Here is a 27,652-nt window from a genome sequence, read left to right as displayed (position 1 = left end):
TTTTAACGCGACAGCGTTAAGGGCCCCGTGTCGCAGAAAATCCGGTGTCGGCAACCAGCGCGCGATGCGGGTGGCAGAGAAAATCATCCCCAACCACCCCGACCACGCAGGCCCTCCACGTGGTGCAAGGTTTTGGTGAACAAAAATTGAATTTTTCACAGTGAAATCCATCAGGAAAATGGTAAAGTACGACTTTACCATTCGGCATCGGATTTGCCGGCAGACTGTTCCCCAATCGGCGTCGGATTGTAATTTGAGTGTACAAGAAAACCTAATTCTGCTACGAGGAAACTCGAACACAAACCCCTTTTCCAGCATTTCTGTCACACGTTGCGATGCGAACGGGTCCCGATAACGCGATTGCGTTCTGCTCTTAAAGGCGAAGCTTAAGCGTCCTCTAATTTTTTTACTGTGCTGGGAATACTTTCTGGTAATAAAATTTTCAGTTCTATGCAGTTTAAATATGCCTACATAACATATAAAATAAAACAGGCAAAATAAAAATATCAAGTGGACACGCATGTTCAATCTCTCGTGGAATCACCTTTAGCTACAGCATTATTTATGAAGTGCTTCTAGCTAAGAACAGTATTACAATAAAGCAAATGCAGACACAAATGGTACATGAATACATGCCTTTATTAAAACAAACTGTACCTGCAGCTGCTAAACAAAACTTTTTGTTTCTCCATGTCAAGCAACTAATCATACCAAGTCATATGCCTGTTCTATATACAAGCCATCTATCCTTCCAATGAGAACTTTGGATTAAGCTGTGGTGTACAATGACGAGTATAATTCAGCAATGTGTTTACACCTTTAAAAAAAAACATGCAAAAGTGCATAAAGTGGGGATTCTGCAATAAATAGTGAAAATCACATTGCTTCATCTTAAAAAGCACAGAATGCTGTGAACAGAGTATGCACCCGTGCAATGTTACTATTACTATTTCTATTTAAGGTTCTGTACAGAGCCCACCTTATCACAACACAGCTTGCAACCAGTGCTCATGCTACTGCAAGATGTTTTGAGATAGAAGGTATAAGTCAAAGCACCCTATGACAAGAATTCACTACATAAACAGTAGCCTATCTGGCATGGCAGTTAGATGCAGTGACATTACTTTAGCAATGGGAATTTGCAAATCAATAAAAAAGCAAAAACAGATGCACAAATCCACAGTCACGACTCCCACCAACAGCTTCCTCGGCCACACTATATTCCTAGTTTCTTGCCCTGCTGCCAAGCACAATAAGCAGTTGATAAAAACTCGGCAAAAAGACAACAATAGAGTTTGAGCTTATCTTTAAACTTGTTACCATCTCCGGATGACCGGATTACTGGAGTCATGTTACTTTGCTCCATATTAAAAAGCACAGAATGCTGCGAACACAGCACACACCCGTGCAAACTTACTATTTAATATCTATGGTTCTGTTTAGAGCCAAAGTTATCACAACACAGTTACAAACGCTCAGCTTGTTAAGAATACTGTAGTGTAGATAGGCTGAAGCAGAGCTGATAGCAACACCTCATGATGCTTTGTGCAATTACAATGCATTTGAAACATTTTTTATGTTGCGAAAGTGTTCTCGAAGGAAAATCATAAAAGGACTGCATGTTAATGATTAAGTCACTAGTCACTACCAGTGCTTTACAACAGCCGTTAAGTAGAATATAATGGATCACTGCAGTATTACCTTGGCGTGGTCTCTGGTTAAGCTCTGCATCACAAATGTTGCTGCCAGCATTGTTGCTGCCGTATACCTGGTACTCCAGTAACCTGGTAATCTGCAATTGCTAATATGTTTATGGACAAGCTAAAACTCTTTACTGCTGCATTTGTTGTTTTGCCTGCAGTACACAGGAACATGGAATGGAATGTGCACATTGTTGTTTCTTTGACAAGATATGCACTGAAGAAAAAGAATGCTGCTCAGTCTGGTCTCAGGTGAACCATCTGCTCCCGACATGAACATGTGAAAAGATGTCACAGTACAAAAAACTGAGACTACAAGTTATGCACATTTAAAACAAACCAATGAAAATAATTTTTAAGTCATTAGAGAGGTTTAGCTTGTCCGGTAATCAGGTAAAGGTGGGCAGACGGCGTTGGGGCGTTTTGGCGGAACCATAAACGTGAGAGGCCTGTATGGTGCTGCCACCTGGTGGTGCAGAGCTCAAACAGACAAAAACAGCTAACATTGCAGTAACCAAGTGTATTCTACTTCGCTGCTGGTGTAAATTGTTAGCCAATTGTGTAAATTGTGTAACCGTATTGCTGCTGAACATTTAGACCAGCAGTGAAGTAGAATACACTTAATTACTGCAATATTACCTGTTTTTATCTGATTGAGCTCTGCACCACCAGGTGGCAGCACCATACAGGCTGCTCACGTTTACGGTTATAACGCCGTCCGCCCGCGTTTACCCGATTACCGGACAAGCTAAACCTCTCTATTAGTGCTGCCTGCAGTGATGAGAGGAGAAGGATGAGAATTTAAACTTTTTTTTCCCTTCTATCAGTCGACGATCAGCAATGATTAACCCCTACTTCGGCAGCTGTTCAAGAAAACTGAAGGTGTGCATAAAAGGGGTAAAAAAAATGTAGGTGCAAATGGAGCCTAGCCTCGGCACTTAAATGTGGGGACCAGACAGTGTATCGTGCATGATGCCAAACTGTAGATCAATAGCGATGTGACCCAACCGAGCTAAAATTGTGTTCTCAGCAAACATGAGACCTTAGTCTACTGTGAAGCGCGATAGATGGGACAAAGGAAGGCGACACAGACAGGACAAGCTTTTGTTGCTGGTTTTAGAGTGTCTTGGGGTCCTGCGTGCATTGTCCTGCTGCTGCTGCGAAATTTTCCAATAAACGTTCACAATTGTTAGCAGCGCTTGTCCCATCTGTCTCACCTTCCTTTGTCTTGTCATCACGCTTCACCATAGTCAATATGCATCACCAACTGGCCCAAAATTCTACTCATATGAGACCTTTAATTACTACTTCCATGATTATGTGGCACAGGTATGCATGTGCATATTCAACAAGTGAGGGAGAGGCAGGGCAACCAACTTGCTAGGAATGGCTTTGTCATCCCAGTTCCCCTGTTTGGAGCAAGTTTGTTCTCATTAAGCAGGCTAGGGATGGGCTGTGGCCTGAGCATACTTATGGAAATGAACACTAGGCAGGACTTGGGCTGTTTTAGCGAGCTACCAACAGTTGCCAGCGCCAGCTACATGGGCACCAATGAAAATGAGATGGCATTCTGAATCACAGTAGACAAGTTTGTTTCCCCTCTTTTCCCTGACATCATTGTCTATCAGCTTCATGCAGTTTTAAATAACAAAAATCTAGCCCCTCAGTCATTTTTCATCGATTGATCACTCAATTAAACAATTGGATCCATGATCAATGCAGCTGCACCTTTGGCAGAGCTTTCACAATAATGCTGCTGTGTAAGCAATAGCAGGTGGTTTCATAAAACTGCAAATGCTTGCTGCTGAAAACTGCGTTCTATGCTTGCTAGGCTGTGTGTTACCGTTCCTGTTGTAGATATCAAAATTTTAAGCAGTATCTGAATTTCAAGTGCTCATTCTCCATGATCCTGCCAAATAAGACAGTGTTAATAGTGTGTCAGTAAAAAATAACAATAAAAATAACGATGAAGGCAATGCAAGAAGAATCAATCAAGACAGACATAAAAGGAAGAATCAACCAAAACAGACATAAAAGCTATAATTACAATGATAACATTGCTGATACAGTCACCAAAAAGGTATTCACACACTCATACATATACATGTCCACACTTGCAATGATCAAAAGCATACAAAAAAGCCACACGGCATTATATGGCTTAATGCTAAGCAATCGCAGTAATAAATGTTATAGTACACATTCAATCTTCAAGTGAAGTCTAAGATAGTAATGGCAGATGCCACTAAGTTACCTGCTTTAATTCACAAAGCTGCTGAATCTTTTGTTTTTCACACACCATTCACATGTAAACAGGAGGAGAACAAAAGATTGTCAATGTTGATAGCATAAGCAAATGCACACCAGGTGCTTCACAGGCATCAAAACTAGCAGCACCAGTGAAATAGCAGCCCAAATGACACAAAACAGTTGAGCCGGCACTGTGACTAGAAGGTGAGATTACTGTGGTGTTGAAGTAAAACTCAAGCTGACTTAAACATAAAAGTCACAGTGGGCTAGGAGATGCTAAAGAAGCACACATTCCAAACAGCAATGCCAAACTGAATGAGGACTTGTCCCAGTTCGTGAACAAAAAGTGAATTTAGGTGCTCTTTTTAACCAGTAAGGTATTGTTAGGAAATCACTGATCTCTTCAGAAATAACCGAATGCTTTCCTTGCTGGCAACAGTGGAAAGTTGCGGCTGCCACTGACTGAACTAGAAGCTGATGAGGTACTTGAACTTCTTGACCGGACTGAAGTTGGCGAGATGCGCTGGGCATTGTCTTGCACCGCAGAACCAGCCAAACCTTGCGGAGAGTCTGGGACACAATGCAGCTTATTGAAACATAATGTCATACAGAGCAGAAAACAGCAGAATTGCATAAGTTATGCCATGGCTATAAATATTACTTAAAAAAAAAAGTAAATAGACAGCCAACAAAACTTGTGCCATGTGCCTAAGTTATTCCTAAAAAAATGCTCACTCAAGAGTATCTAACTCCTTAGCCTGCTTCAATCAAATTGCAGTTCACATTCAATCCAAAACATCACTTTGAAGGAATTGTTTTTAAGTCCAGCAGGTGGTCTTTCCTTTATGCCTGCTTCATTGCTAATTCAGCTGTCAATCTCCTCATGGTAAAGCTGGGTGCAGTACTTTACCCAGCTTTCTTTTTGCACTAGACAAAACTCAAAGACCCCGTATCCAGTGCACCAGTAAAGAGAACATTTTATCTTTAACCTCGCTCAACATTACTGTTGCTAACCGTCTACCATATCTGCATTAACATATAATGCAAGCATGAACGTAATGTAAAAGGGGGAGGACTGACAATTTGGAAAACAAAAGTACAGCAGTATTGCACTTAAACTGCATTCTAATGGTGCAGAATGCAACTGCAGCATTAAGCTCAAAACGTATTGTTTTACAAAGCAGGTTGTGATTCACAATTTTCTACACCCCGTGCGTGAGCACGCATCACAGTAGCAGATCAAGCCGTTCCAACTGCTCTGGGCTGCTTACTTTCACCTTGTCACAGACCCTTGCCCCCTAGAAAATATATACCTCTGCACATGGTTGCCTGGCAGTTAAGCTCCCTGTATTTTAAAGAATAAAATTTGAATAAAGAAGTGATGAATTTTCATTGAAACTGCAAAACACTGAACGTGAGAAAGCCAGCTTACAAAGACCAAGCTTACACCGATCCCCTTAAAGTCGGCTTCACTTTTAAACTGAAATGCATTGCTGGAAAGACGTTTTCCAAGGGCAATATAAGTGGTCTTATATTAAGATTGGTGAAAGTTCACATTGCATGTCACCCTTTCTGTCTGGCAATACACACTAGCATATTCTCTCAAAGAGAGAACATTCATGTGACATTCAAAGTGTCACATGAATGTACTGGGAAAAAGACAACAGTTTTGCTTTGAGCACTGAAATTGAAGGTGCACAGGCACACGAGTCTCCCTTATACCTGCACAATATAGGCTTCATATACCTCTCATGCCATTTGCTCTCAGTATCTTTTCGGTGTGCTGAAAACAAGGCAAGAGATATACTCGGTGAACTATATTTATTTGCAGACAAGTTTTTTTTTAGAAATAGGGCTGAACTATTGCAATGATACTTTCTTCACTATTCATTCTTTCAGCATGGCATACACTAGATGGTCAAGTAGCCATTCACAGTCTGTTTGCCAATGAACTAAGATCATATAATTAACTTTTTACTACTGTTCTAATGCCAATGTTGCAATGAAAGTATTGGAGAAGGATGCTGCAGGAAGCAAAAGAAATTTACGTGAATTTAAAAATGCCATTCGTTAAAATATCCGTCACCGAAAATTAAACTTTTTCTGCACCAAAACTGACTGCACGAAGAGCACTGAAATAACTGCCCACATGATGCTTCCTACCTCATTCGGTTTCTTTACATCAGCAGGTTGACCAGCTGTGCATGCCTCTTATCATTTTATCTCCTAAAGATCATAGTGAAGAAAGCGTCACAACATTGATTAAATCATATTTTGAAGAAATATGTTTTCAATAAAATAGATCACCAGATAATGAAGCTTATATTATATAACTAAATAGAGTCAAGTGCACCTTTAATTTCACTGCTCAAAGCAAAAATATTATACCTCTATCAGTGAATTCGAATTGCACATGAATTTGTTTTCCTTCTGCTCTATTTTTCCTTTCATGTTGTTTAGGTTAGCCCATATGACTATGTACATAGTGGTGCTTTTCGCTAAAATAAACCTTGCTACTCATTGCATACTCCTTTTTATCTAGTCACTAGCTGGCCCAAATACATGCCATTTCAACTACAGAAGCAGTTTCCAGAGCAAAAGAGCCAGGTCTGAAAGTGAATATTCATCTATAACTTAATTTTTATTATGATACCTATTGTTATACCTATTGTTGCCATAACAACATGATAATTTTTCATCCCATTGGCCTTCAATACTGCTGCTGAAAAGGAAAGAATGCTGAACTAAATCAGAGAGAAGTGCGAATTTACTGCTTACACATTGAACAGAGTACAATCACCGGGACCAAGACATGCACTGTTTTCATTATTTAGCTGAAATATCTCTCAAGTCATTTAAAAATTTCTTACTGTTTTAATGCTAAGTGGTAAATAATTATAATTTTAGTCCCATGAAATTCATTAAGTCTCTAAGCATACACATTATAACAGATCAACAAGTTAAAGTTACCATCAGAACCATGTCACGTGCTGTGAATCAGCAAGCAGAAGAACAGGTATCCTTGATATCTAGGATAGTCTATGCTTTTTCGCTTAACCACTTTGCTTTGTAGGGTAGCCTTGCACAGAGGTCAACACAACTTGTCTACAACAGACTCCTGAGGGCCAAAGCAGCTACCAAAGCTTAAGCCGACCACCAGGTCGAGAGAAATGAATGGAAACTGTAAATGTAGTCGCGCAACCTCACATACAGCCGATTTTGAGCCCCACATGTCATCTTCATATATCGCTAGCGCAGTCCTCAGAAAGTGGTTCGCGCGTTCTAGAAAAGTGTGTTGACCACTGTACACAACCAATTCCGAGGATTGTAAAAAGCATCTTCCCATTTAACACACACCTAAATTACAGGTCTATTTTCGATAAGGCACAATTACTTCATAACATTTACTTTCTCAAAACTTCACAGTCTGATTGAACAATGGCAGAATGGGGCATTTTTCTGGACTGTGTAGCCATGGCATGCAGCTACAACATGTGGCTTTGAACTGTAGCCCCAGGTTCAATCCCAGCTACTATAATTTAACTTTTACGTCAGTGCAGCACTTCCACAAAGTAAACACACGGTCTAGATTTTCAGCAAACCCAGGATCATCATCATCATCAGCCTACATTAATGTACACTGCAGGACAAAGGTCTCTCCTTGCGATCTCCAATTACCCCTGTCTTACACTAGCCGATTCCAACTTGCGCCTGCAAATTTCCTAACTTCATCACCCCACCTAGTTTTCTGCCGTCCTCGACTCTACTTCCCTTCTCTTGGTATCCATTCAGTAACTCTAATGGTCCACCGGTTATCCATCCTACGCATTACGTGGCCTGCCCAGCTCCATTTTTTTCTCTTAATGTCAATTAGAATATTGGCGACCACCGTTTGCTCTCTGATCCACACCGCTCTCTTCCTGTCTCCTAATGTCAGGCCTAACATTTTTCATTCCACTGCTCTTTGTGCAGTCCTTAACTTGTCCTCGAGCTTCTTTATTAACCTCCAAGTTCCTGCTCCATATGTTAGCACCAGTAGAAAGCAATGATTGTACTTTTCTTTTCAACGACAGTGGTAAGCTCCCAGTCAGTATTTGGCAATACCTGCCGTATGCACTCCAACCCAATTTTATTCTTCTGTAAATTTCCTTCTCATTATCAGGGTCCCATGTGAGTAATTGACCTAGAAAAACATACTCCTTTACAGACTCTAGAGGGTGACTGGCGATCCTGAATTCTAGTTCCCTTGCCAGGCTATTGAACATTACCTTTGTCTTCTGCATATTAGTCTTCAACCCCACTCCTACACTTTCTCGGTTAAGGTCCTCAAACATTTGTTGTAATATGTCCCCATTGTTGCTGAATAGGTCAATGTCATCTGCAAACCGAAGGTTGCTGAGATATTCGCCGTTGATCCTCACTCCTAAGCCTTCCCAGTCTAAGAGCTTCAATACTTCTTCTAAGTATGCAGTGAATAGCATTGGAGAGATTGTGTCTCCTTGCCTGACCCCTTTCTTGATAGTTAACTTTTTACTTTTCTTGCAGAGAACCAAGGTTGCTGTGGAATCTTTGTAGATATTTGCCAAGATATTCACGTATGCCTCCTGTACTCCTTTATTACGCAATGCCTCTATGAATGCTGGTATCTCTACTGAATCAAATGGCTTTTCAGAATCTATGAAAGCCATACAGAGAGGCTGATTGTATTCCGCAGATTTCTCGATTATCTGATTGATGACATGGATATGATCCATCGTAGAATATCCCTTCCTGAAGCCAGCCTGTTTTCTTGGTTGGCTGAAGTCAAGTGTTGCCCTGATTTTATTGAAAATTATCTTGGTGAATATTTTGTACAATACAGAAAGCAAGCTAATGGGCCTATCATTTTTTAACGTCTCCCTTCTTCTGGATTAGTATAATGTTGGCATTCTTCCAGCTCTCTGGTAAACTTGAAGTCGTGAGGCATTGCGTATAAAGGGCCGCAAGCTTTTCAAGCATGATATCTCCTCCAACTTTGTTTAAATTGACTCTTATTCCATTTTCTCCAGCAGCATTTCCCCTGGTCATGTCTTGCAAGGCCCTTCTAACTTCATCTCTAGTTATAGAAGGAGCCTCTGTATCCTGTTCATAACTACTTCGAATGAAAGTAGCTTGGCTGCTCTGGTCATTGTACAGGTCAGTACAGAATTCTTCCGCTACTTTTACTATATCATCAAAATTGCTGATGATATTACCCTGCTTATCATTCAGTGCATACATCTTGCCTTGTCCTATGCCAAGTTTTCTTCTCATTGATTTCATGCTGCGTCCATATTTTACTGCTTCCATCCATCTTTTCCGCGTTATAATTTCGAATATCCTTTACTTTCTTCTTGTTGATCAGTTTTGACAGTTCAGCGAATTCAATCTCATCTCTTGAGTTTGTCACTTTCATGCTTTGTCGTTTTTTTTATTAGGTCCTTTGTTACTTAGGAGAGCTTACCTGCTGGTTGCCTTGGTGCCTTACCTCCCACTTCAATTGCTGCTTCTCAGATCAGCCTAGTTACGGTTTCATTCATTACCTCTATGTTGTCTTCATTTTTCTGTTCTAAAGCTGCATATTTGTTTGCGAGCACCAGCCTGAATTGGTCTACTTTTACCCTTACTGCGTCTAGGTTGGCCTGTTCCTTCTTGACTAATTTTATTCTTTCTCTCTTCAAATTGAGAGAACTCCTAGACCTCACTAACCTATGGTCACTGCACTTTACCCTACCTAACACTTCTACATCCTGCACTATGCTGCGATCGGCAGAGAGTATGAAATCTATTTAATTCCTTGTTTCTCCATTAGGGCTTTTCTAGGTCCACTTCCTGTTGCTGCGCTTCCTGAAGAAGGTATTCATTATTCGGAGCCCACTCCTTTCTGTAAATTCTACCAACATCTCTATTCTAGCGTTCCTATAATCCGATCGATGGCGTAGTTGCCAATGGCTTTCTCACCAGCCTGCTTTTTCCCCACTTTTGCATCGAAGTCACCCATGACCACAGTATACTGAGTTATTCAACATATTAACGCGACAGCGTTAAGGGCCCCGTGTCGCAGAAAATACAGTGTCCGCGGCCGTGAAAATCATCCCCAACCACACAGGCCCTCCGAATATATTTAGGTATATGTATACACCACGCCTTCTTATATGAAGTGCGGTATATGTGGGTTATATTGCCACACCATTCTGTCACTAATGTTGCTCATACGTTGTCTTACATTCTTGACAAAGCTATTCCTCGAAATGTTGAGAACGACAATCCACAAACAAATGTCATGAAACAAAATACCCACAGCGCATGCCTTTTATTTAAATCTATTCAGACTTAAATATTAAAAGTGCAATACAAAAAAGGAAACCTGAAAATGATGCAAGTTTTTAGGCGCGGTTATGCACTATGTCTGGGATCGGTCAACACAAGAGGCCGTGTTTCTACCAGAAAGCTCGCCTTCGTGCATAGCGTTCGCCGCCAGTGCTTCCCGGTAACCATTACGATTGCATAAGCTGCAGTTGTCAGGAAGCGTGAGCAGCAGTCAGGGATCTCTGAATGTTATTGCGTTCCACTTTTAAAAGCAAAAAGCATATTCCAATTTTTCATAAAACTGTTCTATTTCTTCATCATCGTGACTGGAGGTTGGGGCGTAGGCTTGTACAACCTTCATTCTGTACCTCCTATTCAGCTTTATTACGACGACTGCTACCCTCTCATTAATGCTGTAGAATTCATCAATGTTGCCCGCAATGTCCTTATGGCCTAGAAATCCTACCCTGAATTCTCTCTTATCTGGAAGACCTCTGTAGCAGAGGATGTGGCCATTAGTCAGCACTGTATAAGCCTCACCAGTTCTAACCTCACTAAGGTTAATAATATCCCAGGAAATGCCTGATAATTCCTCAAGTACACCTGCTAAGCAAGCCTCACTCGAGAGGGTTGGCGTGATGAACATTGCCAGGTTCAGTTGCCCAGGATAACTTGAACTAAAAAATAATTTGTGCGATCATCTAGAGCTGGGAGATGTGGCTCAAGCTTATGCGCTCTCTCTCTCTCACACACACACACAAACAAAAAAAAAGAAAATGCATTATGCTCATGGAAATACAGTTTTTATTTAGTAACAACACATTTTATGCTAAGTGAAATGCTTACCTTTTAAGGATGTTTCATCATAGAGAGACATCTGTCGAGCGTGTAGAAACATTGGCGCTCTCCGAGGTCCTGGAGAAGGAATTTCCATGTGCTTTGATGCAAGATTTCCCCAGAGCTCTGGAAAAGGATACCAAATGCTAAAGTATTGCTCCATATGTGGATACTAGCAGCAATACCATGCAAAAGACATTTTTTTTTACCTTATAAGAAAACATTGATTGGTTATCTTCTCAATCACTCAATCATTCACAGATATATTAAAAGCTAAGACAGGTCAACTTACATATATATAATCAGTGAAAAAATAACTGACCACTTTAACTTGAAAAAGGAAATAATATTCGCAGAATAATATTTAGTCAGAGCAATACAATAGCTGAATGAAGCCCAAGAATGTTGAACCCTAGCTATATTTATAACCAACATTTGCTTTTTGCTCTGCACTTTTTGCTTGAAGATAACATGGTCCCATTTTATACAGGGTGTTTCAGCGAACACTTTCAAAATTTATTTACGGTTGCCTGTGGTAGATAGCCCAATTCTAGTTAATTAGCTGGTCTACTCGAAAAGGCGGACATTACTTGCGCAAAGAATTGAAATGCATAATTGACTAACCAACAAAAATTCACTAATTAAGTTTTTAACTAATTACCTGATGGCCCATATTGCAATTTACAAATTGTAGCCGTGGAGTTGGCAAGGTGGATCCACTTGGAAATAATTCTCAGGATGACACCAGTTTCGATATATTAATTCCCGAACTTTGTGGAGAAATGCATTGGCGTTCCAGTTAGTTTCTTAACAAAACGTCGCTTTATGCATTTAAGCACAAAATTAAGCACTTTATCATTGAAGCACAAGCTACAGCGCAACGTGGTGCCCGATGAAATGACAAAGTAAATTTGGCGGCCTGCCGGCATTGAAGCGCCAGCCCAATGTCGCAGACAGCAAGGAGATAACGCAAGCTGCTCGTTGGGCCGGACCGGCGGTGACATCGGAGACGTGATGAAAGGCGAGGGGAGGGGGGGGGGGCGACATCGACGACACAGACGCTCTTTTTGCGGCCAGTTTCGGTTTCAAGCAGCCTGCCAACGGGAACTAATTGTTAGCGTAGCTCCCAAATTAACTCCGCTATTCAAAATTTGATGGTTGGGATAGATAGTGTAGAGGACTGGCTCCAAAGTACTCATTAGCTGTAGCCACCTATTGTTGATAATTAGAAAGTTAATTAGCGTAACTTCACTAATTACGCACATAACGTGACCAAGATTTACATTTTTATAATTTTAATAATTTGGTGCAGCTAAAAAAAAAACACCCTATATAGACCGGGTGTTTCACGTAACTTGAACCAAGGGTTTAAATAAATGGTTAACTACAGCTGAGTGAAACCACATATGGGTTGCAGTGATGTGGCGCTCCTTAGTATATTTTTTGTATTCCACTTAACGAGTTAATTAACTGAAATCAATTATGCAAAATTCATAACATTCACTTTAGGGCCAAGTGCGAGAGAAGGCGGTGGCTTCTGAAACACCCCACGAGAATCGTACGCCTTTCTTCAGATGATTAGTATGGGGTTCGCTGCAAAATCTTGAAGAAAACGACGAAAGTACGAGCATAGCCCTACAAAACTTTGAGCGTCTGCGGCTGTCTTTGGAACTGAAAAGTCTCGGACAGCGCGAGTTTTGCTGGGATTAGGCTGTACTCTGGAAGCATCGACGAGATGGCCCAGGACAGTAATTTTACGGCGGCCCAAATGACATTTTGACGAGTTGAGTTGTAGCTTTGCCTTTTGAAATACATCAAGTATAGTTGTTAGATACTCAAAGTGAGTGTCGAACGTTGGCGAGAAGACGATGATGTCATCGAACTAGCAGAGACATGTGGACCATTTAGTACCTTGGAGCAAGGAGCTCATACGCTCAAAGGTGGCCGGAGAATTGTATAATCCAAAGGGCATCACTTTAAATTAGTATAGGCCATCAGGTGTTACGGACGCAGTCTTTTCTCTATCCATATCATCAACAGCAATATGCCAGTATCCAGAACGAAGATCAATAGAAGAAAAACAGCTGGAACCGTGGAAGCAGTCAAGGGCGTCTATACGTGGGAGCGAGTAATTTTGTTCAGATGACGATAGTCTACACAGAAGCACCATGTGCCATCCTTCTTCTTAACCAACACCACAGGTGACGCCCAGGAACTCGAAGAAGGTTCAATGATGTTTTTATCGAGCATTTTGTTCACTTCACTTTGAATTACTTGGCGTTCCGACGCAGAAACTCAATATGGTCTTCGGTGAATAGGCGTGGCATCGCCTGGCCTAAAGGGTGATCATCAAAATTGTAAATGTCTCAGTAGGACGATAAAACTTTCCAAAGGTCTTCAGCTTGTGCAGAGGACAGGTCCACCGCAACCATTTTCTTTATGTTGGGATCGGCGCCAAGGCTGGCGTGAGGGGCCTGCTAAGCTCGGAAGAATCAGCGGTTGATAAAGCCGCCACTTGATGGTCGCCGAAAGAATCAACGTTGGCAAGGCAAATACCTCGCACCAGAATTTGCTTTGCCAATCCAAAGTTAAAGATAGGCATGCGAGTCCGGTTAGCAGTAATAGTAAGAACACTGTGAGGCACGGTGACATCATTATGCAGAGGAATGTTGGGCAGAGGAGTGACGAGGTACTCGCCATCAGGAACAGGTGGGGAAGACAACAGTTCAATACTGTTAAACCTCAGTATAACAAACTACAATATAACGAAATTCTCTATATAACGAAGTATTTAACTTTTCATAATCTCTTGTCCATAAAACACCATATATTTAGAACCTCAATATAATGAAGAGTATTTATACGCAATTTCAATATAACGAAATTTTACCACCACCGCAAAGGAATACCTAAACAATAAATGGAAACTTTGCAGGCGGAGATGGTCAAATGATTGAATGGCTGCTTCCGAACGCACCTCTCATATTGCACGCAGCGCGACAAAAGCGACCGCCGAAGTTCCGTTTAGACTCCAAGAGCGATACGATCCTATCTCTCCTCGCGCAGTGTGTGCTTTAGGTGCGAGTGAAAGTGCGCGAGGGTGAGACAAGAAAGATGGTGGCTTCACGAGTGCTGCCTACCTGCGCGATCAAAGGGAAAGAGGGGGAAGGGAGCAAGCTTGCAGTAATGCGATCAAGCGCGCGCAAGGGGGTGGCGGGTGGGGGGGGGGGGGGGTATTGGTGCATGTCTCTGCCGTGGCTGCGCATGGCTGTAAGTGCGGCTGAGCGCATATACAGCCACGCACTCTGCTTTAGAGGTAATCTGTCACGTGTACCTTTGTACACACGAAAGAGTGGGCGTGGCATCATGTAAGCTGTCTTCCCACACATTTAGTATGGGAGGTTGCGTAATCTCTCGTTTCGGAGTCCCGTTGAAACGAGAGGCAAATGAGGCATTCGCTCTCTGCTGCTAGCCCTTTTCTATAGAGTCATCCCAGTACAGGCGGCGCTATCAGCCACGGGGGCAGAGTGGACGCGACACGAAAGCGTGGCTGGCTTCGCTTAATTCGTACCGCCGTTGTAGCATGAAACCGTATCATTCGTTGCAGACTCCCAAATTCAACCAAATTAATTGTTTTCTCATTCGAATTTGCTTTTTGATTGCCCCGATAATTGGGAAAACTTTGCATGTAAGAAAAATCGATCGGCGACTGTACTTATTTGCATAAAAGGTCGAATTTCAATACAACGAAACTTCGATATAACGAAGCAAATTGCCGATTTTACCAACTTCGTTATATCGAGGTTTAACTGTATATGCTACCGACTTTGGTGGCAGGTGAATAAAGGCGGTGGGGCATAAACGGCACTGGGGTGCATCAGAAGGTTCTGTGAGAATCGGCCACCCAAGGCGAAGGGTACTGGCAGAGCACTCAATAAGAGCCGAATGTGCGGAGAGAAAATTGAGTACGAGAATTAGGTCGTGGGGGCAATGAGTAATTACGGTGAAGAGGACAGAAGCTGACACGTGCCACAAAAGTGAAGGCGTGACCAATGTCTCGCTTTTTAACCCAACTTACCATGATCCTTTATGTGCTGCCGTAAGTGAAGCAACCATTTTGTGAAGTCCTGTTCACCATCAGCAACGATGAGATGTTCTTGCACCTTGTCAGCAATGGCACTGATTATGCGGATGGCGTGCATGTACTTTGAAGAGCAGTTATCTGTTCGTAGACGCGTGTCCTGCAGAGTACATGAGCATATATCACTTGAAAGTCTGCACCGGGAACTGAAACTATGGAGGAGAAATACTATGAAGCTGTTCAAGCTGAGGCCGATATGTTCTTTGAAGACAATAAAAAAATAAGGTGCTCATTAGCCAAATAAATAGTGCCCCCATGCTCATTAGCCAAATAAATAGTGATAGTGATTATGAAGTTGATAAATCTAAGACTGCTTCTAGTAACCTAAATTACTGTAAAGCAATGATAAGAGTTAACCTTTTATTGATGAGTGTTGCCTACAGGCAACATACCAGAAAAAAAAATTCGTTTCTTACAGAGTTTTAGTATTGAGTACGAAGTTCCTGGCTAATGACTTCCACCAACACTGAATGACAGGCAGCAAGCATCATTTGTTGGTTTATAGCAGGAACACTGGACGAGGAAGAAGTTTGGCACGTAATTCACTGTCTTTTGAAAGCAAGGTCAGAGGAGACAGGCCAATGCAAGATATTCAGCTGCAGTGGTGTCACACATGTGATGTAAAGCAAATTAAATGTACACCTATGGTTCTCATATGATGAGAGCTGTGTATATAAATTGAAAACGAAGCCTCAGGTGGCTGGCGGTGAAGCCCACTTTCAATTTCCTGCCTGGGGTTTTCCCCCCAATGCTACAAAAATTTCCAGTTTTTTTTTTTTTTTAAGTATGCTTATTCATGATGTGTTTTGCACATTTAGATAGAAAATGAACATTTCTTGGGAGTATTTATATGTCTTGTCCTTAAAGGATTAAATTGCTTGTGGCAGCTTTCATAGAGGTACTACAGCGGAACCCATTGATACCTTCCTCGCTTTTGCATTTTCCCGGCTGCTATGTCGCGTTTCTGCGGTCCTGACCTAAATTCCATTGACTCCCCCGTATTATGTTCCCCTCTGACACGTTGCCATTCTGTAATGTTCCCACATCTTACATTGCAGCAGAAACCAAATTTTGCAATAAGCGACTGAGCTTGCACAAGCACATCAGGAGAAAACGTGCACGGAGGAGTTGGCAAAGACTTGGATGCATAATCAAGGCAAGGATGCATAATCGCCGGTTCTCTTTAGTCAGCTTTGCAGCAATATAGCTGTCTTACGCAGTAAAGCATATGCAAACTATTGCAATGAGGCATGTTAGGGGGGGGGGAAAGGGGCCATTGTCACGGAACATCATACGTGTCCCTTAATTATAAACGCGCTGTCCCCGATCACAGTACGAGCACTGAGACATCAAATAACTGTACTGGCAGTCATTAAAAGCTGTTCCTTGTGTTGCTATGGCAATTTGAGGGTTTCCTGACTGTTACGTTTTCCCGGCTGTTACGTTTTACGGTGATGCTTCGTCTGTTGACTTTTCTTCGTCTCCGTCGACAGAACAGTCAACAGAAAACCATTCCACGAATTGAAGCGAAAATTGCCTATACCCATTGGAATTACGCATGCAAGACACACCCCACTATTGGTTTCAATAAAAAAAAGCACAAAACAAGTATCCAAACCACATGATAGATGATAAGGCACGTTCGAACAATGTGAAGCATGTAGTGTCCACCGCATATGTGTTTCCTAGTAAAGATTATGGTTGCATATGCTGCAGTTGTAGCATACAAAGCAGGGAACGATGTCACCACACTTTCATATTTAAAAGAAGAACCTGCCTAGCAACTGATTTCATTATTTCATTTGTGTTGTGATAGCGCTATGGGAATGTCACGCATAGTTAGGACTCCCGAAGAGCAGCGTGAACACGATGATCGGCGACGGAAACAGCAACATCAATATGCAATCGCTCAATCGTTCAAGGCTGTGTCACATTGGTCTATCGGATCAGGTGATACCACAGCTTCGCTGGCCAAACACCTTCACAGTATGGATTGGAGCCTAATATTTTTTTTCTGCGGTCCCTTGAAAATCGTATAACTGGGGTTCTACTGTATAAAGGTCTTTACAGTGCACTGCATACACAATTTGCAAACAGGTTTACATAAACACATGCAATGCACACAGCACATGGTGTTAATCATCCAATACACACATTATAGACCCGCACAGTGACACAGCTGCATTTCTATTCAAACAACTTTGAAAGAACATTCTGTGTTTAATTTGTTCTCACTTAAGTTTTACAACACGACTGCATTTTATTGGTCCACATTATTCAATAGAACACTTCAGTTCGTTGCTTGCCTGGTTAGTCCAGAAAAAAAATGAAAAAGCACCATTGTATGTGCACCTCGCAATCGGAGAGGCAAGCTGCTGCTGAGATATAGAACAATTTCACAGAGTGTCTCAAATAAAAGTGCATACAAACCAAGAAAACAATGTCATGTGTTTTATTGAACAATGCAGACCAAAAACTGCAATCTTTCTTCAGAACTTGATCAAAAGTGAAGTAGAAGTAATAACATATAACCCTGTATTAAAGTTGTTAAAATAAATATTCAGGTCACTGTATATTTCAGGAAACTCAAAGCTCAGAGTAAAAATATCAAATTCTCTCTGGAGCAGTTGCGGTCCTAGTGTTAACATGCTATGGTTCATCACACTGAAGGACACAGTGTGCACAAAACTTCGGCAAATGTAAGAGGACAGCATCTCTCAGATAAAGCAAAAACTAACAAACAAACAAAAAATCACAGCATATCCACGGGGTGAATGATGATGAGTGGGCGAAGCTCCGGAGGGAATCATCGGATCTCCCGCTTAAGGGGACGCTAGCACAAACGCGTTAGAAACGTGCAGTACTCTCTAGTAAGGGGGAGCGGCCACAGCGTCTTACGCAGCCATTTACACATGCTGGAACGTGCACCGCGTTTGCCGACGCCATCACATGACTGCTGAGAGAGTATACCCCCCGTATTCATAAACGCTCCTCGACTTGAACTTGACTTGCCACCGCCTTGGGCAGCGCGTTCGAAACGCGTTGAAGGTAAGGTGGAGAGGCCACAGCGTCTTACACCAGCTTCTTACACGGGCCGTAACGCGCGAGCACAAACGCGTTAGAAACGCGCTAGAAACGCGGCCTTTCGTTAATGTTGGGTATTTATTGCCATCGTGGTGCGTGTGTCTATGTGCGCTTCGTGGCGTAGTGGGCTAACGCCGCGCGCTCGGAAGCGAGGGGTCCCTGGTTCGATTCCGCGCTACGGACACAACTTCGGAATTTTTTTTCTCATTTTTCTCAGACTGGTTACACACTACTACTACGACGACAGGGACGGAACGGGTGCCGCTATAAGGAGCTTCACTCCTAAAAGACATGCTGCTGAAATTATTGTTTTTGATATGCCTGAAACAAACAAAAGCCGATGATGCTGCAGTAATGGTAGGTTGGAGGGTACAACACTGAACAAACAGCAAAGTTTGTGGGTGTTTTTTAACGCCTCCCCACTAATGCCTTTAACTCTGCAGCTACCACACTTTTAAGCAAGAATAGCTGCTGGAAAAGATTCTGTGAATGTGCTTCACCGTATCATTTCTTCCCAGAGAAAAATATACAATAAAACATGCTACTCTAGGGTATGTGGCAAAAGGCACATTCAGTGGCACCTTAGTAGCTTCGTGCTACTCTTGGGTAGATGACATTTCTCCCTTTCATTAAATTTTCTGCAGAATTGATTTGCTGCGTGCCTCATAATCAAATCGTGCTTTTGGCATGTAAAATCCCAGAATTCATTCAACTGATTTGCTGATCAGTGTTCCTGTTAGTGATGCGAAACTATCGGTAATAGTATAGATACTTTTTTTAAAACAATAAATAGTGTAAAAAAGACTATCTATAGTATTGCTAATGATAATTTCGCTATTAAACTATTGACAGTGTAACAAAAGTTATGGATATCAGTACTATCGATAGTACTACCAATAGCATTGTGATAGTTTGCAATTTACAGTTATCAAAGGGTCTGCAATTTTTGGCTAGCAATTTTACTAGAATGTTTGCGATAACTGACCATCAATAATGTTCAGTTCATGCAGTTGGGAACTGGCAAACGGTGCCCAAGTTTACGCTGTGCTGTTTACGTGTGGTATGTCGCATGATTTTACATTATCGATAGTGCACTTTACACAGTACAATCACTAGTGCATTATCAATTGCACTATCGGTACTACAGTCAAACCTCGATATAACGAACCTCGATTTAACGAATTATTTTTATTTCCTAATCTTAGTTCCATTCAATTAACGAAACCTCAAATTAAAGAAATTCGCGATATAACAAAGTTTTGCGCTGCAAGCACAACTTCGTTATATCGAGGTTCGACTGCATTAATAGCTTTTGTACTATGGATAGTTCGATAATGATTTAACTATTGATAGTATCGATACTACTATCAATAGTTCTGCATCACTAGTTCCTGTGCTTCAAGTTACCAATTAATTCAGCCTCACACTGCCATCTGCCAGTTTCCTGGTCAGTTCAGATGGCAGAGTGCTGTTGTGCCACACTACGTGCCTATCATTGAGGCGACGGGAGCTCCCACTACTCTGCGACAAATCAAGAATGCGACGCGGGGGACTTCAAGCAGCACCCGGCCTTCTCCGCGACGAAAGAAGAATTCGACGTGGGTGACATCAGCACCTGCCCCGCCTGGTTCTTGCCGACGAGGAGTCGCCAAGGGGATTTAAGGTGGAACCAGTCCTTTGTTGGGACAGAGAGTCGCCACCAGCTGCCCAGTCGGTCTGATGCGCTCTTACCAAGCTACTTGTATGCTATTACCTGCTATATCCGTACATATTGTATAAAGCTTTTTGTCTCCTGTGCGTCAGCGCAGAGTCTGTCTCTTGTCCTCCACCCCGAAATCACAACAGCCCCCACCCCAAGAGGACATTGGCTCTGATTTTGATCCGCAAACCAGAACAAATTTTTCTTCAGCAGCCAAAAAGCTGTCATTCTGAGAAACCAATATAGGTTTTCTTTCCTGTTCACTTCGTAGCTACTCTCAAGTAGATGACTATTTTTTCCCTCATAAAATTTTGTTCACCTTGCAGGTTTCTGCAGAACTGATTTTCTTCAATATCTTTTACTTGAAGCAGTTTTAAAAAATATTTCTGACAACTCATTTTACTTAGAACCAGAGGTGTGAACCACATTAGAGGTGTTTACCAGTTGGTAAACCAGGTTGTGAAATTATTTGACCATACACACCATGTTGATTGGGATGCTCAGAACAGGAGGTAGATGCCTAGAGTCATCTGGACTTGTCCAGAGGCAAAGCTGGAAGTTCTTGAGGACACACCAAAGGCGTCGACGACCACTCACACCATTGGCCAGCTGTAACATTGTGAAAAGTAATTATGCAATGATTATGTAGAGACTAAGCAGTATGGTTTTTTCTGGATGCACATAATAGCTTGGAATACCAACAAGAGCAATCAAAACCTGAATAAACACCTTACATCATACACTACAGCTCTCATAAGAGTTCTCATAACTACTCGTAAAAAAGGTTATCTGCCCTACCGCATCCAAAGAAAGTGCGAGCAGTATTTGAGCCATCCATAGGAGCCATGCAAAGAGATTCATTCCATGCCACATCTTTGTTCACATCCCATGTGATTGCACAATTTCGCCAGTCTGCAATGTGTCATTCCCTGTGCAACCTTGCTTTCGCACCTGCAAACCTCTACCCACATGGCTCAGTCAAGAAAACTTGCATGGTTCAAAATTTGATGACCTGCATGAAATTAAAGTAGCTGTACAGTGACGGATACATAAAGTGTGGTAACTTGGGCAGGTTGCTATGTACTTGGGTGAAGAAACAGCACTTGTGGGACAAGAATAGATGATATAATACATTACCACTGACTAGCAACCATAATGTTTATTTGTAGTGAAAGGCTACATACATCTGGTCATCACCAAGTGCATAAAAGTGCATCAGAGCAGGACAGGTTTACACATCACATTCAAGATATGCTAACTATTTCCTGAGCAAAGATACAGAGGGCTCGCTGAAGCAGGATCCACCATATTTGAGGATAACAAATGCTTCAAATATCTCCCACATTCTTTGTTCCTGAGAGTCCTCCGTATCTTTACTCAAGACAGAATTGTCATATCTTGAATGTGATGTGTAAACGTGCCCTGCTCTCATGCACTTAGTGTAACAGCATACATGTAGCCTTACACTACAAATAAACATTATGTTTGCTAGTCAGCACTCATGTATCTCGTCTCCTCTTGTCCCATTTGAAAGTGCTGTTTCTTCGCCCAAGTATAGTGATGGGCCAGGAAATAAACTCAAAAATTTTGTCCAACCTGTGGTTGCTGCTGAGGTTCAAAAAGCACAGTGAACATATTTGGTGACCATTCGAACAGTAGCTTCATGTGAAAGGGACTTCAGACTATGCTATACGAGTTTTGCTTTCATCTGTTTATTATTAAAGTTGTGTGAACTCCAGAAGTACCCCTTTTTGATCCACCCTCGTGCATATCATTTCTGCAATCACAGAGTGCTGTCACAATTACATCGCAGAGCTGACCTCTTTGGATTTAGAAAACACAGAAGAAATTGTTACAGCTGTAACTTAACTTGACCACATGACATAATCCCAACCGAGAGTGAAAAGATAAAAACAGCAAGTGCTAGCATGTGCTTGTAATATACAGGTGTCACTAAGCTGTTCATTCATTCTATTAATTGCCAAGCTTAGTGCTTTGGAAAAAAACTCTGCTAAGCTGAATTCTTTGAGAGGCTGGACAGTTCAAGAGCCCTTATATAGTTTCAGTAAATTTAGTGCACTCTTGTTTAGATTGACTTCTCATAGGACCAACAGCTCTCCAAGGTCCCTTCATGTCCATCTTAAAGGAAGCCTACTGTATATTGTTGGGACTCGGGGTAGCGTTTAGGCAGGTGATCCTTCAGCCATAAGTATGAGTACGTCCGGGAGTATGAGCGAGAGAAAAGGGGTTTATTTTATAGTATTTACAGTGGCTCCAGATATGGAAGCCCATTCCATGTAGCCCGGAGCACTTTGATTGTATGATTCACTACATATCTCAGTATACATGAGAACACGTCAGGACAATATGCAAATTAGTGTTACAACTATGGCGCCAAATTTAGGCCAGAAATGGTAAAAAATAGCACTCTTTTTATTCATTAAAAAAAAGTCTTCAAACAAAACGTTTTGAAGCCTGCATAGTCCTCTATTCAAAATAAGAACTCTCAGCCATCTTTGTCAAATCATTTAAATACACAAGTGCTAATTTTCAGCTAATTTCCCTGATGCTTTCCTTGGCTTCATTGTCTGTTGGCTTTATATAGCCATAATTAACAAAAATCGAGCCACTCGGTTTCCCTTCTTCTCTCATTCATTTATAGTAAGAGTCTAGAATCTGGCAGCCTTGATGTCATTAGGTAGCATACAAGCGTTTCTTAGCCCCATGCCTACTCTTCTAAGTTCACGTGTTACATGACACCATTGGGCAAAAAGGGATGTTTCACATCCACCCACATGGCTCTGAGTGGCGCTTGACAACACTCCCAGGGTTACATCTAGTAAAGATAAATACCCAAGTTATTGGAAGAACTGATAGCCATCGCCGTAGCACAAATGGTAGTGCAACACATGAAGAGGTTGTGGGTTCGGCTCCCACCGGCAGCAAGTGATTTTTTCAGCCACTTTCAATTACCTTTTCTTTGTTATTTTCTACATTTCAATTTCAGCCACAGCTAATCTTCCCAATGCTTTCCTTGGCTTCATTGTCTGCTGTCTTTATATGGTCACACACACACGCACATGAATGCACGCACGCAAACACACACAGACACACACCTCGCTTTACATGCCATTCCCAGGTGCTCTTCCCGTTGGCAAGGTAAATGGGGAATCAACAACACCGTGGTGGCAGGTGTGGTGACACCTACAGAATGAAGTGAAATGCTGTGGTACCTGCACAACACCAAGGTACCCTGACAGCTGTTCTTCATGGGTGCAGTCTGGCACAACAGCCAGCTTGCAACAGAAGTGCCCAAAGAGAGGTAGTTGAAGCTGCGGATTCTCCAGGTTCTCCATGGTGAGGTCATAGGTGTGTGCCTTGTCGTCAGCATCACTCAGTCGCAGTGTAGCATGAGCCTCTAGCTCAAACTTCGGCCCTCTGCATGTCAACCAATCAGAAGCAGGACATATAGTCACTTCCGTGCTACCCTGGTACACAGTGATCTTTACCTTAATATATGTAAAACTACTGCAATAAAAAAAGTGAATGAAAGTACAAAAACGCATGCTTAGAAACACAAAAACACAGCATGCACAAAAAAAAGTCTTACATTTCGAAGGAGTTCAGCTCCTCTTTCTGTAAAGAATAAGAGAAGCAATTAAGTCATGAAAAATTTGTAAGCTGAATGCGTTGGTTAGGGCATGCAGAGTGCAATAGCATCGATATAAGCACCATTGTTGGAAGTGCATTTCTTTCTTGACAGCACGCACAGTTCACAAGAACTACTACATCATAAGTTACATTTGCTGAAGTTGCATGCAGGTTATTTCAGGTGCTTTTAAAAATGTTATGTGCAGAGTACCCAGTGACAAGGTAACTTCCAACTTTTTTCTTCTTTTACTAAAACAGAAGACACACACAATGTTACTGCAAAAGCCAGAACTTCGCTGCGTGAAACACTAAATGCAGCTTAGTGCTACTGTGACTGCAAGCGTAAGCTGACAAAAACTAAAAGTGTTTTTGTGCAAATGTGAATGAAGCATTAAAGGTGACAGCCTAGCTGTGAAGGGATTGCATTCAGCCATTATTACACTGACTTGTCGCCCTTTCCTGACTGCATTCACTATTGTACAGTGCTCAGCAAGTGAAATGCGATACTCAGAGCGCGTGACTGCCATTACTTCTTGCATCACTGGTGGGCTCTGCATTTTTGTGCCACGTGAAAGGGAAAGTTTTTTTGGTGCATTGTGACTGCATTTGGCCCTTCAGCGATTACCCAGCAATCACCGGTGGTGCTAGAAGTGCCGGATGCCATGCATCCGAGTATCGAGTTTAAACCGCTGAGCACTGTACAGTGCTCAGGAATTTCAAAGCACTTGCATGTATAACGGGCTATCACCAGCAGTAGCATACTAATAGCACATTCAACAGGTCATCTCAGAGCGCTTCAGAGCCCTAGATCTTCCGGCTACTGATCTTAAGTCAAAAACAAAGCCAAGCACGTGCAGCATTTATTACCAGTAAAAGGCCTAAAGTTTGTTCAGTACAGCGGCAGATATCTAACAAGATTATCTGAGTGCAGCATAAAATACAAGCTTAAGGGTAATTTTACTACACAATATAAGCTTATTACTTTGTGAGCTCATTATGGGCAGGACAGTTCGAAGTTCTCCCGACCCGTTTGACTTATCCAAGTAATTATTCACATGGCATCACGTTTGCTGGCAGGCATCACGAAGAGCTCCTTGCATTTGCTGATTTGGTTACAGCATACGAAGGCGAAACAACTCATAACAATGAAATAAACCACGAACAAACATTGTTCTTGTAAAGAAATTTCAAAATTGTGAAATGCGCAACCCACACCGTATACAACCCTAATGGACAACACATACTTTGCACCAGCTCGTTTGCATTTTTGCTACAGAAATAGTGACGAAGCAAGAATGTAAGTGAACGAAGATGGCGTGTGCTCCCACGTGACAGCAGTGGGCCAATAAGGGCATGGCAGCTGCCGCGGCAAGGACAGGCAAGGAGGAAACACAGGGAGTCCTAGCTGAGTCATCAACAGCCCATGCCGTTGCAGAAATGTCGCCTTGAGTTCTTCACTCTTTATTCAAGGCAATTTACATTGGTAATTGTCTTAATTGTCTTACAGAAGGCGTACAATGCCTGACGAGGCCATGCCACCCTTACTGCAAATTTGCTGGTCCTCTCCTAGTCCTGTACTCCCTTCCATCCTGTTCCATTCAGACAGAAAGTGCAATAAATTTTAGTTGCAGGTCAGCACAATGTCATTTGTCTCCTCCTCCTTGTACCACTTCCTGTACTGTTTTTTCATGTACTAGAAGGCATGTTGCCTTCTTGCCTAGGCATTAAATGTGTTCTTTTTTCTCATCTTTCACTAAAGATGCCAACACTTTAGGCATCACAATTTTTGAGCTTCTGAAAAAGAAAAAAAATTTTAATAGCATTTTTCTAGGCAATTAAAGCTACTGCACTATTAAACAAGTTAGAGCTAATTGCGTTGTCTACAAGCAGTTTTATTGTCGTAATGAGAACAGCAACACTAATACCGCCTTAATTTCAAATGCCGTTTGAAGGCACGAAGCAAGCAGTAAATATGCTCAAGAAATTGGAAGTGCAACTGACCAGTGATGCAGCCAACTTGCGCCCTATGGCTCGGCTGACTGAATTGGTGATCTTGGTTTTTATCTTCCGAGGTGTGCTGGCCATGCTGAGGTCATCTTGTAGAATATGGCTGTACACTTCCAGCTTGAACTCAAAGTCAGGCGGAATGTTATTGCTGTAACCAAAGGCACAGGATTACAACTGACTACTGCTGGACATGCACAAGCTTGAGTATGTGCAGAAGTCAATGATAACAGTTTTTGTGGGCTTGCATTTACACTGTGATGAAAGTAAACCATCATGCAAAAAAAAAAAAGCCCACACTTCCATAATGGTTTTAGAACAATAACTCCACAGTGATTGACCTAGAGGTGTCACATAATTTTGTATTATGATTGGCTTCAGAAAATATGGAAGCCCTTCACATAAAAAATATACACTGCAAGTTTTTGACAGAAAAAAATATTTTGAGCACACTGCTTGGTACTAGCTGTTAGTGTTTATTTGCTTTGGGACATGTCACTGGGTATATAACACCATTATACATAACACCATTTTACTTTTTTTTTTAATTACCATTACATCTTTTTCTTTTCTTTTCAAGTGTCTTTTGCTGCCTCCATGGGCATATTTCTTGCCACAAATGCACATAACTTGTCAGCTACATGTGCAAGCCTTAGGACAAAATATGTGCATTCATTTTGACCCTCTTTGCTAATATGGGAGAAACAAACAATGAATGAAATATGCTTGGCAAGCAAAGAGCAGATCCTTCAACTTACAAAACAATGGTGTCGTCAAAGGAGACATCGGTCATGCTACGGTCCACATTGCTGACCATAGCCGTGTCATATATCTCTGTGCCAATCTTGAGCAGGCAGAAAACAGCAAACCGACGGTAGTCCCCTTTGTTCTTGAAGTGGTCCGTGTCCTTCCAGATCAGTGGCATTCGGATCTCTGTGAGAATGGCACTGTCACTCAACAATTGACCCTCTGCTCTGCCTCAAACTCCTACAAACCCTGGGCTCCTATTGTTGCCACTAAAAGTTGCCACTAGAGTTCAGTGTGCTTCAGCATCCCCACATTACACTGTCAACCTAAGGAAGTCATAGAAATCATGCTCTAGCTCCTGCTTGAAAAAGGAGGTGGGGGGAAGGTATGTGCTCGTGATGATGCCAAACTGAGGTCATACATCATATGCATGTGAAATGCAAAGAAAAGTGATGCCTTACCTGACACTGCCACACGGGAACGTGACAACTCCAGAGGGAATCCGCCAATGCTGTGCAAAAGAAGGTAACAATAAGCATGACCTTATCGAAAAATATTTAAAAGTGAGAGATTTAATATACATTAATTGTTTAGCAGATTAGCTCAGTATGCAGGACAACACTAAACACTGGCTCTTCCTCTTCTGCACAGAGCTATTACACTAAATCATTTTTAAGTTTAAAACACTAATCATGTTTCCATCCTGGAAGAAGGCTGAAATTATGTCATAACAGCCCGCTTATTCTAATGTTGTCACAGATGTATAGCAAATAAATTAACTGGGTAAATGTGTGTGCCATTGTGTAAAATCTTCTTTTTGTGTGGATGTAGTTGTAACATATAATATTAAAACACCCTCATCAATGTAATCTGATTTACAGTGTACGATAATGGACTCTTTAAAAAGAAGCTTGATGGGCAACGCTATGCTTAACACAGGACTGTGGCAAGTGCTTGCTAGTGCACACAGCTCTCACGTGTAGGCAGCCACAGTTGAAAAAGTAGGTGTCGTTGATGCTGTGAAAACATTGAAGACTACAGCCAGCAATTAAGCTCTAACTAAAAAATGAATTTAAAAATTTTTCTACTCTTTGTTGCAGTCCATGGATAAGACTTCTAATGTACCTAAATATTGTCAAAATAATTCCCTTTCTATGATTCGAAATTCACTCTGTGACAACAAAGTGGAAATGACTAGGAATGCAAACAGAA

The 27,652-nt window shown here is 41.8% G+C and overlaps 1 protein-coding gene across 4 annotated transcripts in view; it reads right to left on the bottom strand.

The window, feature by feature from the left end:
* Nucleotides 1-618: 618 nt before the first annotated feature.
* The window catches only part of LOC119457730 (rhotekin-2-like), a 163,970-nt gene continuing 136,936 nt past the window's right edge, over nucleotides 619-27,652 (bottom strand). For all 4 annotated transcript variants that reach the window (XM_037719397.2, XM_037719389.2, XM_037719382.2 and 1 more), the window contains exons 3-11: nucleotides 26,902-26,951; nucleotides 26,452-26,626; nucleotides 25,691-25,844; nucleotides 23,649-23,674; nucleotides 23,272-23,476; nucleotides 20,522-20,647; nucleotides 15,193-15,355; nucleotides 11,124-11,240; nucleotides 619-4,520 (exon numbers count right to left, since the gene is read on the bottom strand). In XM_037719397.2, the coding sequence (XP_037575325.1) occupies nucleotides 4,354-4,520; nucleotides 11,124-11,240; nucleotides 15,193-15,355; nucleotides 20,522-20,647; nucleotides 23,272-23,476; nucleotides 23,649-23,674; nucleotides 25,691-25,844; nucleotides 26,452-26,626; nucleotides 26,902-26,951 (1,183 nt within the window). In that variant the 3' untranslated portion in view covers nucleotides 619-4,353. The remainder of the gene's footprint in view (nucleotides 4,521-11,123; nucleotides 11,241-15,192; nucleotides 15,356-20,521; nucleotides 20,648-23,271; nucleotides 23,477-23,648; nucleotides 23,675-25,690; nucleotides 25,845-26,451; nucleotides 26,627-26,901; nucleotides 26,952-27,652) is intronic.

This window comes from Dermacentor silvarum, chromosome 1 (genome assembly GCF_013339745.2).
Source record: "Dermacentor silvarum isolate Dsil-2018 chromosome 1, BIME_Dsil_1.4, whole genome shotgun sequence".
Lineage (NCBI taxonomy): Eukaryota > Metazoa > Arthropoda > Arachnida > Ixodida > Ixodidae > Dermacentor > Dermacentor silvarum.
Note: the sequence above shows the minus strand (reverse complement) of the source record. Positions and strands in the feature narration are given on the sequence as shown.